The sequence below is a fragment of the Bubalus kerabau genome, chromosome 14 (genome assembly GCF_029407905.1).
Source record: "Bubalus kerabau isolate K-KA32 ecotype Philippines breed swamp buffalo chromosome 14, PCC_UOA_SB_1v2, whole genome shotgun sequence".
Taxonomy (NCBI): domain Eukaryota; kingdom Metazoa; phylum Chordata; class Mammalia; order Artiodactyla; family Bovidae; genus Bubalus; species Bubalus kerabau.
Genome location: NC_073637.1, coordinates 57,012,283 through 57,031,900, shown reverse-complemented (window position 1 = coordinate 57,031,900; position 19,618 = coordinate 57,012,283). Strand labels below are relative to the sequence as shown.

The 19,618-nt window shown below is 43.4% G+C and overlaps 1 protein-coding gene across 1 annotated transcript in view; it reads right to left on the bottom strand.

Moving 5' to 3' along the window:
* Positions 1 to 19,618, bottom strand: part of SYBU (syntabulin) — an 83,558-nt gene that overhangs the window by 63,843 nt on the left and 97 nt on the right. Inside the window, exons 2-3 of the mRNA XM_055546411.1 lie at positions 19,195 to 19,275; positions 17,250 to 17,454 (exon numbers count right to left, since the gene is read on the bottom strand). Of these exons, the coding sequence (XP_055402386.1) occupies positions 17,250 to 17,454; positions 19,195 to 19,275 (286 nt within the window). The remainder of the gene's footprint in view (positions 1 to 17,249; positions 17,455 to 19,194; positions 19,276 to 19,618) is intronic.

The following is a 19,618-nucleotide window of genomic DNA, read 5'->3' as shown; positions in this document are numbered from 1 at the left end:
AAGTTCTTTCTTACAGAAGCATTCTGGTTAATGGAAGTAAGATGGAATAATAGAAAGTTACTATGGTTGACCCTTGAACATGTGGGTGGTTGGTGCTTGGGGGTGCTGACCCCATGCAGTAGAAAACTCAAGTAAAACATAGCAGTTGATCCACCATGTATGCAGTTCTACATTCAAGGATTCAACAAACCTTAGCTCATAGTATATATTTATTTTAAAAAGTCTGAGTATAAGTGGACCCATGCAGTTCAAACCCATGTTGCACAAGGGTCAACTTTGTAATTATTTCTAATGGAATAACAGATTTAGGCAACAACACAATGGATGAAACCATTAGACAAAAGGCTGACGTAGAGTCTGTAGAAGAGGGATCAAGCCTTACCCATTTGTACCCACTGAGTATCCTTAGCATGACTGACTGGGGCAAAGGATATTATGTACCTTCTGACGGGCTATGAGATGAAGCACACAGCATTCCCCATGAAGTATTCTTGCCACAAAAAAACTGCCCCTAAATCTAATCAAGCTTTAAAGCTAATGTCCACCACACAATACGGAGAACAGGAATGAGTTAAATCCGGGGTTGGCAAACTGCAGCCTGAAGGCCAAATCCTGTTCGCTGCCTGCTTTTGTAAATCAAATGTTACTGGAAAACAGCCCAATCCTTTACATGGTGTGGGCTGTGGCTTTCAAGTACAAAAGCAGAGGTGAATAATTACAACAGAGATCATCTGGCCAGCAAAGCTGAAATTATTTACTATCTCGTCCTTTTCAGAAAAGTTTGTTGGCCTCTGGTTTAAATAATACCATGAGGAAGGAAACAGAAACTTTGGAGATGACTGGGGCTATTTTGGTGTTCTCAATAGCACCAAGGAATTATGTTAATTGTGTTAGTAATGAAAATGGCACTAATTTTTGCAAGAAAATATTCATTTTTTAAAGAAATGAGTGCTAAGGTATGGACATGAAATGGCATGATGTCTGGATATAAGCTTTAAAATGCTTCAGCAAACTAAAAAAGAGAGAAAGAGACAGATGCAGCAAATATGACATCTTGCTATTACTTAATCTTGATAGAACGGAGAAGCAGCATATTAGGGTTTACTATAGTATTCATCTTTCTTTGGGTATGTTTTTAAAAGCTTCAAAGTACTTTATTTAATTTCTCAAAAATATTATTTTTAAATGAGTAACTGTTTAAAACAGGAATACCGTATTTCCAAAAATCAATTCCTTCTTGCAGGGTTTTTTAGGTTGTTTCCAATTTTCTATTATTGAAATTGCTTTAATAACACATTCTACAGATAAATCTCTGGTCACATTTTTTTATTACCTCATAGAACGTATCTCTAAAAGTAAAATTAACACTTTGTACAAAAACTAACACTTCTGAGAAATTTCAGGCAATTTATATTCCTGTTACTTTCATATGAGAGTACCCTACTTATTAAATTCATGCTAGTAATGAATACTAGTTTGTTTGCATTTTTGCCAAGTTAATATGAAAAATGTATTTCTGATGTTTTAGTTTGCATGTATTTAATTATCAGTGAGGCTTAAAGTCTTTCATATGTTCGCTGGTCTTTTTTTTACTTATTCTATGTACTGTGCATGTTTTTGACAATTTTTCTATTAAGGTGTTAAGGAATTCTTATTGATCTGTAAGAAATTCTTACATATGGAAGGCACAGTCCTCCAGCATAGTTCACCAAATTTATTGTTGGCTTTTAGTTTAAAATGTTTTTGACAACCAACCTTTTCTATTTCTAGTTGTTAAATCTCTCCATATTTCCTTTGTGATTTCTTTCAATGCTTTAATGTTTAGAATGTCATTCTTAACTCCAGGATCAATTAAATATTACCAAATCACTGCAGATGGTGATTGCAGCCATGAAATTAAAAGACACTTATTCCTTGGAAGGAAAGTTATGACCAACCTAGATCGCATATTCAAAAGCAGAGATGTTACTTTGCCAACAAAGGTCTGTCTAGTCAAGGCTATGGTTTTTCCAGTGGTCATGTACAGATGTGAAAGTTGGACTGTGAAGAAAGCTGAGTGCCGAAGAATTGATGCTTTTGAACTGTGGTGTTGGAGAAGACTCTTGAGAGTCCCTTGGACTGCAAGGAGATCCAACTAGTCCATCCTAAAGGAAATCAGTCCTGGGTGTTCTTTGGAAGGAATGATGCTAAAGCTGAAACTCCAATACTTTGGCCATCTCATGTGAAGAGTTGACTCATTGGAAAAGACTCTGATGCTGGGAGGGATTGGGGGCAGGATGAGAAGGGGATGGCAGAGGATGAGATGGCTGGATGGCATCACCGACTCGATGCACATGAGTTTGGGTGAGCTCCAGGAGTTGGTGATGGACAGGGAGGCCTGGCGTGCTGCAAGAGTCGGACACGACTGAGCGACTGAACTGACTGACTGACTGATACTTTCTTCCCCTGGAGAAGGGAAAGGCTACCCACTCCAGTATTCTGGCCTAGAGAATTCCATGCACTGTAGTCCACAGGGTCACAAAGAATCAGACACGACTGAGCAACTGTCACTTCCATACGTTCTTCTAGATTGTTATAATTTCAGTTTTCATGTATATTAAATCCATCTGCAATTCATTTTAAAATGCAGTATAAGGTTAGATGCTGTTACTGTTTTCTTAATTTTTAGGAAATCTATCCTTCCCATATTACTTGTTAATGCTTTTCTGATGAAAATTTGAAAGCAATGAATATTTTCTGCAAAGTGAATATATATATATATATATATATATATATATATATGTATAGGTGTGTGTATATATGTGTGTGTGTGTATATATGCGTGTGTGTGTGAGTGTGCTATATTATGTCCAACTCTTTCAGACCCTAATGGACTGTAGCCTACCAGGCTCCTTTGTCTATGGGATTCCCCAGGCAAGAATACTGGAATGGGTTGCCATGCTCTCCTCCAGGGGATCTTTCCAAGCCAGGGATCAAACCTGCATCTGTCTCCAGCATTGGCAGGCAGGTTCTTTACCACTAGCACCATCTGGTAAGCCCCTATACATATATATGTACTGTGCTGTGCTTAGTTGCTCAGCCATGTCCTATTCTTTGCCACTCCCTGGACTGTAACCCGCCAAGATCCAGGCAAGAATACTGGAATGGATTGCTCTGCCCTCATCCAGGGGATCTTCCCAACACAGCAATCGAACCCAGGTTGCCCACACTGCAGGAGATTCTTTACTGTCTAAGCCACCAGGGAAGCCCATGAATACTGGAGTAGGTAGGCGATCCCTTTTCCAGGGGATCTTCCTGACCCAGAAATCAAACCTGGGTTTCCTGCATTGCAGGCAGATTCTTTACCAGCTGAGCTACCAGGGAAGCCCATATATATATATATATATATAACCCACATTTAAAAATATTAGGATTGCTTAAGTGTGTGTATATTTACTGATGTTTAAGGTGCCTAACAACCAGTGCGGAGAAGGCAATGGCACCCTACTCCAGTACTCTTGCCTGGAAAATCCCATGGATGGAGGAGCCTGGTAGGCTGCAGTCCATGGGGTCACTAGGAGTCGGACATGACTGAGCGACTTCACTTTCACTTTTCACTTTCATGCATTGGAGAAGGAAATGGCAACCCACTCCAGTGTTCTTGCCTGGAGAATCCCAGGGACAGCGGGGCCTGGTGGGCTACTGTCTATGGGGTCACACAGAGTCGGACACAACTGAAGCGACTTAGCAGCAGCAGCAGCAGCAACAACCAGTGCTATCCAACACATTTGGTGACAATTATGATGACCAAGTCCCAACTTCAAGTTCCTAGTAATCTAAAGATTATTGATAAAATATTTCTTCAAAGTCCAAGGAACATCTTTAAAACTTCTGGTTCATTTTTGAATTTAGATATCGGAGCTCATTGGTTTTTCAAAATGCTGAACTAAACAATTCCAGAAGAACTTAAAAATAACAGCAGGCGGAGGAAAATGTGGTTTTGTGCCATAAGGTCTTGAAACATTCAGTTATGGTTTGATGCTGTTCAATGTTCAGTTGCATAATTTGGAGGAAGAATTATTTCCATTTTAAAGAAACATCAAACTATACAGAAATCTAGTTGATTCTCATGCATGACAAAGGCGTTTACAGACAACTTACTCATCTGCTCAACAAATATTTACTGAGTATCTACCATGTGCCAGACACTATTATAGGTGTTACTATTTACTGCTCAGGAAATATTTACTATTTACTGGTCAGGCAGGAGGAGAAAGGGGTGACAGAGGATGAGATGGTTGGATGATATCACCAACTCAATGGATATGAATTTGAGCAAACTCCAGGAGATAATGGAGGACAGATGAGCCTGGCATGCTGCAGTCCATGGGGTTGAAAAGAGTCGGACATGACTGAGCAACTGAACAATAATTTACTGCTCCAGACACTGACATTTCTGAAGATAGTCTAACGGGAAACAAGTAAAATGTCATAGTTTAAATTCATGGTTAATCTGAACCCTGTGAAATTCTTACTAAAAACTATTCAAATGCTCTGAAAGGATATAGGTAAGATAAAAGTAACATAGCTCTCATGTCCAAGAATACTAGTTTTATTATATAATTTTAAAAATATCTCATTTTTATAGATGGGAAAACTAAGGCTTGGACAGGGTGAGAAATCCAGTCACACAGCTAATAAGGGATGAATTCAAAGATTCAAACTCAGGTTTGTCTGACTCTGAAGTCCCTGTCTTTCTCACCACCATGAGCTGTTTTCTAAATTTTTCTACCTATGTTTGTTCCAAGAGGAAACAGCAGAAATTTGGGGAATGCTCAAATTAAAAACAGATGAAGGAAGCTGCTAGAAAGAAGCCATCTCATTATAAACAGACCACAAAATTTGAGGCAAGAAACTCTAGCTGTTTCTAGTGTTTTGCTTCAACACAGTGACCGTTTAATGCATGCTGCTCAGATAATTTTGCACTGTAGGTTTTCAGTAGCAAAATTTGCAATTCTATTCCCTCACCTAATTTCAGCATCTTTTTGGAGTGAGAATTCAGAAGTCTACAAGGCTCCACCCTAAATTTGCTTCAGCATTATACAATGTGACACTACACAATTACCAATCTTGAAGTGTAAGAATCTCATTCGTCCATCCATCCATCCCACAAATAATTACTGATTTCCTATTGTGTGGCAGATAGTCCTCAAGATATTGAAAATGTAATGATGACCAAGACTCTAAGATCCTTGTCCTCAAGGAGTTGACATTCTAGAGGTAGAGAGAGTTGATAAGGAAGTTAAAAAAAAAAAAAACACGTAGGGAAGAAATTTTGATTGTGATGTACTGTTAACAAAACAAACTGGGTGATATTAGAGTAGCTGGGTGGGAGGTGGGAAGGTATTTCATTAGACAGATTGTCATGGAAGGCCCTAAAGAGGTAATTTGAACTCAGATGAAAAAAAAGAGAAGAAGCCAATCATGGAAAAGGCGGGGGAGAGAAAACTCCAGGGAGAGGGAACAACAAGGAGTCTGGTACACTGAGGAACCTGAGAAGAGACCAGAAAAATGTGAGGGCAGAGGACTGATGAGGAGGTTGAAGGAGGCGGAAGTCTGAGCATGCGCAGAACTATAGGCAAGACCCCTACGTTTATCTCAAGTGCAATGGAAGCTATCATGTGCATTAAGCAAGAAATGACAACCATTTGGCCTGTGGAGAACAGACTATATTAGTGATATTAGGTCTCACTAATATTTATTGAGTGCCTACTAAGCACCAGGCATGTTTAGAACACTAAACCTTTAATGCAATTTAATGAACTTAATCTAATATCCTCTTTGAGACAGGCGCTAACAAGATGTACTGCAGTCCACGGGGCTGCAAAGAGTCAGACAGGACTGAGCAACTGAACTGAACTGAATAAGATAGGCATACAAAACTAGCACTACAAAGCCACTTCCCTGAGGCCACAGTAAGCTGCGGGTATGAATTCAAAGAGGTCAACGCCAGAGTCTCCTTCTGAACACCCATGCTGTGTAACCCCTTTAGGAATGAAGGCATGGAGGCAGTGAACCCACATGGAGACCACTGCATAGTGGAAATGAGAGATGACAGTGGTTTGACGGAGGGAGTAGTAGTAAAAACTGAGAAAAGGAGATGGATTGGGGATACATTAGTTATGACAATGAAAAGTAGGAGGTCAAGAATACTTCCAGGTTCTTTGCTTAAGCAACGGAGAATACAGTGGTCATTTCTGAGTTGGAGAAAAATGGGTTTATGAGTTTACAGAAGGGGAAATTAAGAATTCTGATTTTGATGGGACTTCCCTGGTGGTCCAGTGGTTAGGAATATGCCTTCCAATGCAGGAGATGCAGGTTCCATCCCCAGTCAGGGAACTAAGATCCCACATGCTGCAAGGCAATTAAGCCCATGTGCCGCAAATAGAGTCCATGTATTACGATTATCAAACATGTACCACAACTACTGAACACACATGCCACAACGGAGAGTCGATGAAGAGCCCACATGCTACAAGGAAGACCCAACTCACCCTCCCCTCCAAAAAAGGAACTCTGCTTTTGATATATGTTAAATCTGAGGCACAAATTAGCTAGGACACTGGAGATATCAAATAGGCAGTTGGATATGTGAGCCTAAAGCTCAGAGGGGGCTCCCCAGGTGGCGCTAGCAGTGAAGAACTCACCTGCCAATGCAAGAGACTTAAGAGACGTGGGTTCAATCCCTGGGTGGGGAAAATCCCCTGGAGGAGGCTGTGGCAACCCACTCCAGTATTCTTGTCTGGAGAATCCCAATAATAAAGAGCCTGGCGGGCTGCAGTCCATGGGGTCGCACAGAGTTGGACATGACTGAAGTGACTTTGTGCGCACACAAAGCTCAGAGGAGAGGTTGGACTGGAGAGCATCACCATCCTACAAGTGAGGGATGTAAAGATCTGAGCCCTTGGGGAGGGCAGGAAGAGAAGAGGACTGAGGACGGTGAGGCGGGAAGGGGCAGGACGGAGCCAACAGGAACTCTCAAAGGGGAGCCCGAAGGAGCCAAGGAGGAAAATCTTTCCTAAGAAAGAGGCTTGTTCAACTGTATTGACTCATGCTGGGAAATCAAGGAAAATGACAGCAGATAAGAGAATGTCAGATCTGCTAATGTGGTCACCCCCATGCTTGACAAGGACAGATAACGGAGACAGGATGTTGGTGAAGTTCTGCTCGTGAAGAGGAACAGGGAAGTAGAATGGCAGCTGCAAGGCGATGAGGGGGTCAAAGGGAGCTCATTTACTCTGAAGGATGTGTAAACAAAAGCATATGTATGTGCTGATGGAGGTGAACTTGTTAGAGCAATTGGAATGAAACACCTCCACTAAGACACGTAACCTATGTCTACAAAAACCAAGCAGAAAACAGAGAAATTATTTAATGAAAGTTTCCCTGGTTTCTTGGAGACAAAACAATCATTTCCCATATAAACATTCCCGGGATTTCTGAGCTATTTTGGAGCCTCGAGTGCTCCCATAAAAGTCATTCTGGTGCAGCCCTGGGCAGCAAAAGAGGCTATTTGGTGAGGCAAGGTGAGGCGAGCTGGTCTCTTCACAGGACCTGTGCTTTCTCTGAAATGAAGGCTTCTGTTTGGTTTTCCACCAAGCGCCAAATTGTCCCATTTGTAGGAGCAACCACAGGGGGAATTTAGAAGGGAAAACAAATTGGTCCAAATAGTCAGCGTAGCATAATGACACATTTATCTAGGCGTTTGGGTGAGGGAGCAACTGATGCTGAAATTGGGAACCAGGTTGGCTCAGTCATTGCCAGGAGACAGGTGAGCCCCAGGAGGTGGGTGGGGGAGTTCTTCTGTCTCGCAAGCTTTTATTTCTCCTGCTCTTTCTTTCACAGGGTTATGATCTTTCCAAAATAGGGATGTTACTAATGCTTCTGATCTTCTCTCTCCTTAGTGATATGAGTTTATTTGCAGCTTCTAAATCATGGGTTTATAAAGATCTTTTTTTTAAAGGTTCCTTTTTGGGAGAAGATAGCAGACAGGGAAAGGTAGGGCAGGAGGGGAGCTGGCAGGTAGGAAGGAAAGAAGAGACACACAGAGAGTCAGACAGGGAAGCTATCTTTTGATCTCTTGAAAACCTTATAACAAAGAAACCCGAAACCACTCTGAAGAAAGAAAGTGAAGTTGCTCAGTTTCTTTGAGACCCCATGGACTGTGACCTACCAGGCTCCTCTGTCCATGGGATTTTCCAGGCAAGAGTACTGGAGTGGGTTGCCATTTCCCTCTCCATGGGATCTTCCTGACCCAGGGATCGAACCCCAGTCTCCCGCATTGCGGGCAGATACTTTACCATCTGAGCCACCAGGGAAACCACTCTTAGGACACCTGAATTACAGGGACCTCTCTTGTAGCAAACCCCTTTCCAGGTGGCACAAATGGAAAACAATCTGCCTGCCAATGCAGGAGATGTAAGAGATGCAGGTTCAATCCCTGGATTGGGAGGATCCCTTGCAGAAGAAAATGGCAACCCACTCTAGTATTTCTTGCCTGGAAAACTTCCACGGACAGAGGCAGACACTCTTGTAGCAATGCAAATCTTTTCCCCTTCCTTTCTATTTTTTCTCACATTGAGCATTTGAAGATAGCGATGATCAAGATGCAGTAAAGCATTGAAATGGAGAAATGTTGAAGTACGTTAAGGAAAAAACAATGCTTATTATACAGTCTAATTCCTACATCTTGATCTTTCTATCTGAAAACAAAAGAATTGTTTTAGAGAATATATATGAATCAGGGTATTAGTTTTTTAAAAAAAAGATACAAACACAGGAAAGAGAGCGAGATGCTCAGGAATAAAGTTCATTTCAGTGACATTCAATAAGTGAAATTCTGAATTTTGAAAAGTCAGCCTCAGAGATGAAATGTCCATCCACAGAGGAATGGCTGAATAAATGAAGCCTTCGATCCAGAGGAACCCGAGCCGTCAGTACAGTGAATGGGGGCACCTCTGTGTACTGACAAGCAGTGACAGGTACAGGTACCGACCGCCTCGAATACACACTCCTGGAGGGCAGGAGTCTTGTCAGGGTTGTTCATCACTGTTGTTCAGTTCCTAGGATAGCACCTTGTCCACAATAGGTGTTTGATAAATATTTACTTAGAAAGGATCACGGGTCACTAAAGCAGGATCTCACTTTGGCAAAAAGCAATGTAAGTGTTATTACATCTACTCTGACATATGTGTTTGCACATAGATCTTAGTTTTGAATTGAAAACATATAATCATTAGCATTAAAGAAAAGATAACCCTCACACACACCTCAGGACAACTAGAAGGGCAGGTTAGGGTCCACAGGGTCTCAAGAATTCTGAGGGCTCTGTCAACACCTAAAAGGAATCCTATCTTCGGGGACCACCCCCAGGCTAACCAGAAGAGAATGAAGCAGGGCCAGCTGGGAAGGAGGCATGCTGGGAAGATTCACACTGAGCAGGGTAAAGCTGAAGGACGGGTTTCTACCAGGTATGGGTGAGAGCTGGGCGAGCCCCCATGATGAGCACTAGGAAGTTTGGTTAGGGTTCTCTAAAAAGAGACAGCAGTCAGCCTGACATGACTGGCCTCCTGCAGCAGGAGGAGTATAACCCAGGCGATGAGCAGAGGGCGGGCACCTTGACCACCCAGCAGTGCATGGAGCAGCTGGGAAGGTCTCTGCTCCGAGAGACATGTGGCCCGACAGTGTCTCCAAAGCAGGAGATGCCACAGTCCGAGCCCGAGGGCAGCAGAGGTTTGGTGCAGTTACCTTGTGTGAGTGCTAGCAAAGCCAGCTAACAGTACAGGCGCACCCAGCAGTCTTGTCTCCCCTGGGCTTTTTCAGAGTAAAATCCACCACCTGGGTGGTGGGGCAGGGGGCTGGCCTGGGTCAAGTTGAGTCCTGGGAAATGTGGGTATGTGGCTTTGTCCTGAATTCCTTCTTCACTCTGAACTGGAGTGCTGTTATCTAGACGAAGTGGGTGCCATATACTGAGATGGGAATCCAGTGGGATGAAGAGGTGAAGACAGAGAATCCACCGTTAGGTTTGGTGGTGCGGTGAGGATCCTGAGAATTTCACAGGTGTCAATTCAGGAGGAAAGAAGGAGGAAAACCTGACTGGAGTTGCATGAACAGAGAGCTTAGGCATCACCTCCTCCAGAATGCTTTGCTGATTCCCCAGCCTTCCACCTCTGCTGCCACCAGACACACAGATGTGTGCACACCTCACACACTCATACAGATGTATACACATACACACACCAATCACTACACACATGCACCTCACACATGCACCTCACCCATTCTCACACTTACATATCCACACACAATTAAATAAAACATACACTGGATGGCTATTTTTCCTTCCTGGCTTCCAAGTACCAACTCCGGAGTGGGATATTTTCTGATTTTCTTAGCAAGAGAGCTCTCCTCTAGCTCTCACAGCACTGGGGGCCTGTTCCCTTACACTGATGACTGATAATTAGAGACACTGAACTCCTCTGGACAGGAATGTTTCTTTCATGTAATAAACCAATTATATCCCCTGGATGAGGGCATGGCAACCCACTCCAGTATTCTTGCCTGGAGAATTCCACGGACAGAGGAGCCTGGCAGGCTACAGTCCATGGGGTCACAAAGAGTCAGACACTACTGAGTGACTAACAATTTCTATTACCGGACATGTCCGAAGGTGACTACTTCTTCGCTTTATGCCATTTCTGTTCACAAAAGGTTTCACACGATGCTTTACTTTAAGATGGCAGGGAAACCTGTGTCAAGCCCCTTGACTGACTTCAGCTACTAACATCTCTGACTTCTCTTCACAGCTTGAGACCTTTATCTCAAGTGCAGCAAAGCCTAATCTGAGTTCATTCACCTGACTCATCCTCCTCCCCAGTCCTGCTACTTCATCCAGTGGAAATTTAGATGCATTCTGCTTGAAACTGGTGACTAAGACACAGACATTCTGGCTCCAGTCCTCACACTTATTACTTTATCATTTTTCACTTAGACTGTCACCACAGTGGCCTTCAAACCAGGCAGGCTCTCACCATCATTCTCTGTCTCCTCCTATCCAATCTCCCACATGTAATCAGAAACATTTTTCTAAATTATAAATCTAGTCATAAACTAGAAAACCCTTCCCTGGGGAAAACCCTTCAGTGGCTCTGGAGGATGTTAAGGAATTGCAAAATGGCAGTCCAAGAGCCAAATCCAGCTACTTATGTATGCTATTTGACCCATATAGTCGGGGCGGGGGCACTGAATTTTTAAAACTCTGACTATTGTTAGAAGGGGCATACACTGTCCAGTTCTAGAGTCCAAACCTATTGTCATCTAGCCAGGTGGCCTCACTCTTTACGTTATGGGTTCACTTCCTGTATGGACCTTGGACCTCAGGGATCAAGTTTTTCACAAGGTGAACAAAGCCTTTCCTGCTCTGGTCCTGCTCACCTTTCTAATCTTATTTCATGCTTTTAACTCAGATCCATGGATGCCAAGGCTCATGTTTATCTACTACACCACACTAACAAATGCTACTTCTTTGAACCCTTGGGCTTATGAAATGTGAGAGGCCAGTGCAAATAATAAACAGAGCAACAAACTCAAACTACAAGGAAGGAGTGTGTGTGTGTCGAGTGGGTATGGGTAAAAACGAACAGACACAAAATCACTGAGATAAAGGCAGTTGTGTGGGAAATGCCTCCACACATATCATCCCATTTATTGATATTTTATCAGAGTGAAGGCAGTAAAATACTTGATTTTTCTAATCCCTGTATTCATCTCTGTACCCTTAGCAGGCACTGAATAAATGCTTATTAGATTAATACGTTTTTATGGAAGTTTGCAAAAAGCTGAATGTCTTGCTACTCCCAGGCCTCAGTTTCTCTTTTTTTTCCCATCCCTCTCAGTGAACCTACTGGGTGTTTAGGGCACATTCATGTTGTACCCAGTACAACTGCTTCCAATGTACCTCAAATCATCCCAATGCCAAAATAAGTAAATGCAAAAGAATTAAAAGTCTGGCCACAGATAGTATATCCAGAAAGAGGGTTATCCAGGAAAATAGAGGAAAGAAATGCTTTCTCCTCCCTTTAACTTCTCTACCATCTGAACACAAGTTAAGCCCACTATGTAGATATAAATAATACTATCGCTAAGACTAATGACATGAGAATTGTAAATACAGACTGATAAGCTGTAATTTCCAGGAACTGTGGAAGCATTTTCCTTGTCCCATGCCATGCGTTTAAACAGCTTGGCTGGCCACCACTTCTGCCGTCTTTGATCCCTGTTCATCTTGGGATGCCACTGGGGCATACCCCTCACATCCCTCATACAAAATCCCTAAACACACGCAGACCGCAAAATAGAGAGGCTCAGACTTCACTAGGAAAAAGTCATCCAGAAAGTTTATAAAATACAGATTCCTTGGCCCTTCCATCCTGGAATAACAAGCTATGATAGTGCCAAGGCATCTGCATTTTAAACTAGCTTTCCTGGGCATCTGACTGTAGACAAACACCACACTCTCAAGTGATAAACAACGTCATAGACGTGAGAATTCTACAGCATGAAAGATGTTCACAGCAAGTACCACAATTTGCTCTCAGGCATGGTCCAAATCCAACCCTCCACTGTTCACATTAAGTAATTTTTTTTATTAAATGGCAAAACCTTTTGTTCTTGTCCCTCTAATTGCAGTTACCGCATCCTCAAAGAAGCACTGTCTATGTGCCCTTCATTTGCAAGCTGTTTCATTAGGTACTTACTTCTGAGGCTGAGGCAGCTAAGCATCAGAAATATGTATCATGCAACAGAGCCTAGGTCCCATTCTCATTAAAATGATACTAAATTCTTAGGGTTTTAGCTGTTCTTTTTTTTTCTTCACAGCAGGTTGGCAGTCATTCAACTATAGTGTAATTCAGTACTGCAGCTCACTTCAGTTTAATCACTTCATCTCAATTCTGATCATTATATTCAAAGGCTTACTCTATCCAGATGCCAAGTTTCCTCAACTGGACAAAAGCATAGCAGAAATATTTCTGTTTGGCAAGGCAAAGCAGATTTTTGGAGGCATTATCATGCCTCGGCAGGGCACTAGTCATGTTGTAATTTGCTGTAATTGTTCTTCCCACAAACAGCCACAATGATTACCTCTAGGTCACTGCACCCAAAGACGGAGTTCTTCTCAGCCACTGTAACTACCAAAGTTACTTCTGCAAACACCTTACTCAGAATTAGACTGCAAAGAACCAGTTTCTCAGACGCTGTCTGTTCGGCTGATTGATCTAGTACACGCTTTTTAATGGGTTGGGCCATACACTTGGCTGTGTACGTGTGTGCACATTAGAAACATGGAAATAACTCAGAGCAATCACTGGTCTCCCATAAAACCTTCAGTGTGCTGTACGCATCATTTCCCCCACCTGCCATGTTTACAAGGCGTCCCAAGGAGAACTAGCCTAAAGCCCAGCAATCCATCTGCCTCCCAGTTCCACGGGGTAATTATTGCCTCAACTAAGCAAAGAGAACTGCGTGGCATGCTGCTGATCACGTCAGGTGACTGCTGTAAGTGACTGACTTACCCAGGTCATTAGAGTTCCTAATAGTGGCCGGAGTTGTGGCCACAATGACAAACACACAAACACAATGCCCTAACAACAACAACAAAAAGGCAGGGGGTGGAGGGAGAGAAAAATGGACAGAGGCCTAGATTCAATGGGCCACACCCAGAACACAAATCACAGATGTGGGTTTTTGTCACTTCTCATGGGCATGTTAAAACAAGAAAATGGGGAGGGGGCAGGGAGAGGGAAGGAAGACAGGATGATTTTATGAGAAAACATTGGTTAAAAAAACTGACAAAAAATAAAAGAGAGGACGTGAAAGCAGGGTTTTTTTTTTTTTTAACTTTTTAAACTGTACTTCCTTAGGTACTTTTTTTTAAAGAAAGCATTAGTCAACATTTTTTAAGAATGCAGTTTTTTCTTTGCCATACACACAAAAGAGGGCCTGGCCTCCAACACAATATAAGCCTAACTGCGCCCACCTGAGGTCACAGTGACTAAGTTCAAATACAAACTGTAAGGAATAGACTCCTTTAACAGGAGGATGAAGTCCAAGCGCAAAAACACACGTGCTGACGAAACGCACAAAGCATATGCATCTCTTCAGAGAAATTCTGCTAGTAAGAAGCTATTAAGAGAAGAGCTCTTTGGGGACACACCCCAAATGAATTGCAAAAGGTCACAGACAACTTCTTCCCTGTGAAATGAGAGCAAGACAACAGACAATTAGCATACAGAATATCACATCATTAAATGTTCCTTGTCAAGGCTCCCGTGGGAAGGAAAGGGAGAAGGCAGTGGAGAGAGAGAAGGAAGAAAGTAGGTAAAAAATGGACAGGTCACTCTGAAAATAGTGCAGGCTTTTAATTTCATAGATCAGCAAAATTAAAGGAAAAACGTGAGGGTGGAGGACATTTCAATATGGAGTTGTCATTTATTTTGCTGAAGTATAACTCCAACCACTGTCAGGATTTTTTGTTATAATACAAATGATAGGAAAGCCAGACTCTCAAAACAAAGGATAATCCTTTATAATAAGTAAATTTAACTTTATATAAACTCAATGAACTATTCTTTTAAAAACTGAGTATCTTAGGATATATGATGCTCTTCATAATTTATACAGCCTTTGATACAGATTTAGGGAAAGAATCTAGTTTGTAGTCTTAAAACTGTAATTTTCAAATTAAATTGCATTGTGATTGAGCAACAGCATTCTCTCTCATTTAACTACCAGATTGTAAGAATCCCTCTTTCTCGTTAGTAAAAGGTGAAGATTTAGAATAAAGAAAACAAACTAATGCAGAATGATCACAATAAAGTTAGGAGGTTATGGCAGTAACAGATATGTCTACATTATTTGAGTTCCACTGTAGCGATGGACGGTGTTTTACGATTTGCATGTACACAGTCATGTGCGGTCTCTCACTTAACTGCCATGATAACCAACATATTTTGTAGCTTCAGCGTTAAAGTGGCTGGATTAAAACCAGCTATTTCCCCCTGCTGGTTGGACGTGTTTTACATTCTCAACTTCACTGCCTGCAGCTTTAATACTCCCCATAGTACTAAACCCATTTATTTCTCATCCACCAACTGACCTCTGAAAGCATCATTAACACGCCCCCCCCCAAAGACCTTGCTCCTGTCAATTTTAGTCAGCACAGCACTCAAAAGCCATCATGGGGTTTTATCAGGGCTCTTAGGAGGGGAAAGTAAAGAATGACAAGGCACCAACCCAAACCTTGGGGAACTGCCAAGCAGGAAGAGGAGACCCCAGAATAGAGAGAGTCTTATCTGCAGGCAGGATGCAAGACTGAAGATCAAAAGGTAGGTTTATAGACACCGGTCATTAGACGTTTGTGCCACTCAATTCTCAGCTAGTTAATGGCACAAGGATCAATATTTACTTTCGATTTTCATGTACAGCATTATGGCCTTAGTGGGAGACAGGGCTCCTGGGAAGAAGGGTTGATCCAGGAAATGGGTCTTGGAAAGAATGATTCATGGCTGAAATTAACAATTTTATCTGTTTGCCAAATATATTTTTTAAGATCTGTCTGGGGCTCTTTCTTTTGCTTTGACCAACTTTTTCTTTTTTGCTGGTAACACTGCTCATGCTAAAGTCAGTCAGAGAGAAGGTGATGATGTGGAGAGAATTTCAGGAATAAATGTGGAATTGAGTTACGCAAACAAAGCTGTGTCAGTATGAAATGATAGTCCCCTGGGTTCATCCACATTCAGCAAGAGTGATTCCTGAGCTCGAAAAGGGAGTGAAAGTAAACAGCATTACATTCTGCAAACACCACTTTGAGTTCCAGGAATTTTTACTGCTCCAGTAGTTTTCCTTTTGTTTTCTTCCTGGGAGAATGTCAAGCAAACCATCAGTGGGTCTTCATTTTACACTGGATTCAGCAATAATCAGTTTTAACATATAATATTTTGATATAATATTTTCAAAATCAAACAGAGAATCTGAGGCATTATGGAGAAAAGGATTTAAAAATAGGCAGCACAGTATTTCTAATATACAACTTATGTACTAGGTGGAATTATTTTGTGAAAGTATATAATAAATCTAAAGCTACACTTCTAAAACCCTGAAAATGTAATCACTGGTACTAACTACAATGGAATATTGTATCCTGTTTAATTAGGGCATTAATCATAGCACCTTGATTCATCTTTCCCTTTTCATGAATGTGTTAATCTTCAGATTACATTTTCCCTAAATAAATTCTAAGAATTATTCTTTGTGAAACATTCTTCATGAATCATAATACGGTCACTCCTTTAAATTTTACCCAAATTCCTAATGCTTCTCAAAGAATATAAGTCTTTCTAGGTCACGTGCTTCAGTTTGTATGATAGAGATAATGGCAGTACCTCTAGGAGGTAGGAAGGGATCTGTGCCCTTAACCAAATATGCTCACAGCTCTAAGGAAACTTCCTTAAACATGTATCAAAACTGACATATGTTCTTGTATTAAGAACCATCATTTCTCAAGCACCTCTGCAGGGCAGGCCCTGCGCTAGGAATACATTTAAGTATGTAGTCTCTTTCAACCTCTCAGCTACTCTACAAGGTAGGTATTATCAACCCATTTTATGGATGTAACAACTGAGGCTTAAGGAGGTTAAGAAACTTGCCCAAGGTCCAACACATTGTAAGGGTTCATAGAAAGGCCAGGCCTGTAAGTTCAAAACCCGTTTTCTTTCCCTCTAAAATACAAGGTCAAGCCAGTACTGGGATATAAGCCACCTTGATCTTGACCTCATTCATTAGGACTTGCTTTATCTTTGGGGATTTCAGAAACAGAAGTACCCAGGCTTACAAAGACTGCTTGCATGAAATGTAAGCTACGTTTTCCAGATTTAGCCAAGAAATATATTTTACAGTCATAGAAAAAGGAAGTTAAGATTTCATATAGAAAATTATCAACTAGAATAACATAAAAACGGGGATGAAATTCCATCGGGTTGAACCATTAGAAACTGCTGTATCCCTAGGTTACAAGAGTCAGAAAGATGCAGCCTCCTACTATTCATTCTAATAACAGACATCCGCTCGGAGACTGTAAGGGGCCCGCTCCAGGTCCACTCACAACGCACCCGCAGTGTACTCACTTCCTGCCTTCGTTCCCGTGGGTACCGTACCTGAGCAGAAGCTGTTGCTGCTCACGGTCCTCGCTGAGCGCCCAGAGCTGCTGGGGTTGAACTCTCTGCTCTCTTCCTCCGAGAAGGGAGACTCAGAGGCGGGGGACACCTTGTGCTGTTGCTGAGGCAGATGGGGCCGAAGAATCAAGCGGGGAATCCGGCTTCGGGCAATCTCCTTCTCATGATGCTGTACTCTCAGCTCCTTCTCCAAATCGGACATCAGAGAGAAAACAAAAGGACACTTGTTGCCCCCTCTGAACTCCAGTCTGCTCCTTCTGGGTTCAGTGTCTGCGGAGCCACATTTCTGAATATTAAATCTTCACAGAGCAGTCCTTGTTTCAGTAGCTAAAATCAGCTCCAAAACTCTTCTACTGAGCTAAGCCTTCTAATTTATTGAAGATCACACGCTGCAGCATGGATGTGTGTACACACACACAGACACACACACACACTTTCAGCTGCTAGCAGGAAGGCTATTCCTTTCTCTCATGTCTAACTCACCTTGCCACTCTGGCTTTTCCTACCACATTCAAGCTTTCAGCTCTCTCAAAGGTTCTTTATAACTCACAGCACACTCTGATTATTACTCGATTTCCTCCAGACTTCCATTTTGCTTTCCCTGAATTAGCTGTGACAATTTGACTCCTGTTTTCCTGTCTCCTGACAAAGCAGACCCCTATACCTGAAACAGTTTCCCTAGATAGATCATGCAACCGTATCTTTCAAATGCACCCCTTCTTCCAGCCAGGATTTTAATTATTCATTAATATCCTTGTACACAAGGCTTGTTGCCAACAGAAAAGCAAACAAAAATTCAATACCGGGTAAGATGGCTCCGCCTTTCTCATCATGTTTAGCTTTTGTTTTCCTTACAGGACACTCAGATGAAGACATTTTTTTTCTCCCTGTCTCTCTCCTTCAAAACACAGCATCAAGTGCAGAGGGCTTTGAAAATGCCCCCAAAGCAGTATTTCAGCAATATTTTCCCATTTTTAAAGTGCTTTGCCAGCCATCATTTTGTTTAGTCTTTCCAACAACGGAGGCCACAGAGAGCACACTAATTTGCGTCCCTATTTACAGATGAGGAAACTGAAGCTAAAAGAGGCAGAGATGCTCAGCCAAGACTGCTGCACATTACCTAGAAGCAGAACGGGGGCCTGCAGTCCAGAGCTGGTCGGTCGGGGTCACCCCCACCCTCCCTTATTAAAATGGACTCCCAGGACGGGCTCTCTACAGGAAAAAACCCACCGCTCCCTCCAACCTCTGCAACTGAAAAAGGGCTTTGGATTAGGTAACGAACACTGTGTGGAAACATGACCTCCTGCTCATTTCCACGCGGCTTACCAGGAAGGGTCGCTGCCAAAGTAAACACCTCTGAGAAGCCTTCACAGTGCAGGAATTGAAGGGAAAGTCCCAGCCGCGGGTAACTCCCGAGGTCGCTCAGGCACCCGCCCCATCCAGGGGCGAGAGCCGCACCCAGCCTGCAATCTGTGCTGTCACCCAGCAGGTATCACACGCCAGCCGCTCCGCTGGGCACCAGGCGGACGCTGAACCAATGCTGGAGTCCTTATTTCTCAGTCACCAATATATCAAATCCTTTTTAGTCACATCACACACGGAGGACGACGATTGAGAGCTAGATCCCCAATCTCCAATTTCAGGGAATGGGATTAACCCTTCGGAGTCCATCTTTTTAATCCTCAGTGTCAACCCTCCAAACACAGTACTGCCTCCCCATCTCCCGGGTCTCGGATCTCATCACCTGGGCGACAGTCCCCTGCCTTCTTATCGCGCTGGCCACCTCGTCGTCCCCGTCCACCGCAATCCTAAAGGTCACCCCTCCAGCTCTCACCTGATCCGCGTCCCTCCCCGCAGTGCCCACCTCTCCTCTCCCTCCGGCGCTCGCTGACACAGCCATCGAGCCCTTCGGACGTGCCCTCCTTACCTTGGTCTCCCGAAGGGGTCCCATCGCGCTGCCGCCCGCCGGCTCCTCGCGCCGCCGCTGCCGCCGTCCAGGAGGTGGCACCTGCGGGCACCGGGAGCAAGGAGACTACGCTAAGCCGGAGCGCGCCGCGGGCGGCCGCTGCTGCGGGGCCGACGCGCCGCCGACGCCGCTGGCGCTGGGCTCCGAGGGCGCGCCCCGCCGCCCCGCCCCGGCCGGACACGTGGTGCCACCGCGGCTGCCGTCGCACCGCCCTCTCCCCCGACCTCCCTCACCTGCCGGCCCCCGAGAAGGCTCCTCGGCGCGCCCCGCCCGCCCGACTTGGCCGCGGGCTCTCCTCCCAGATCCGCGCGCCTCTCCCGCTCTGCCGAGCCCGACCCTAAGAGGGGTCGCAGACAGAGGCTCGGAGCATCTTCAGCCAGGAGAA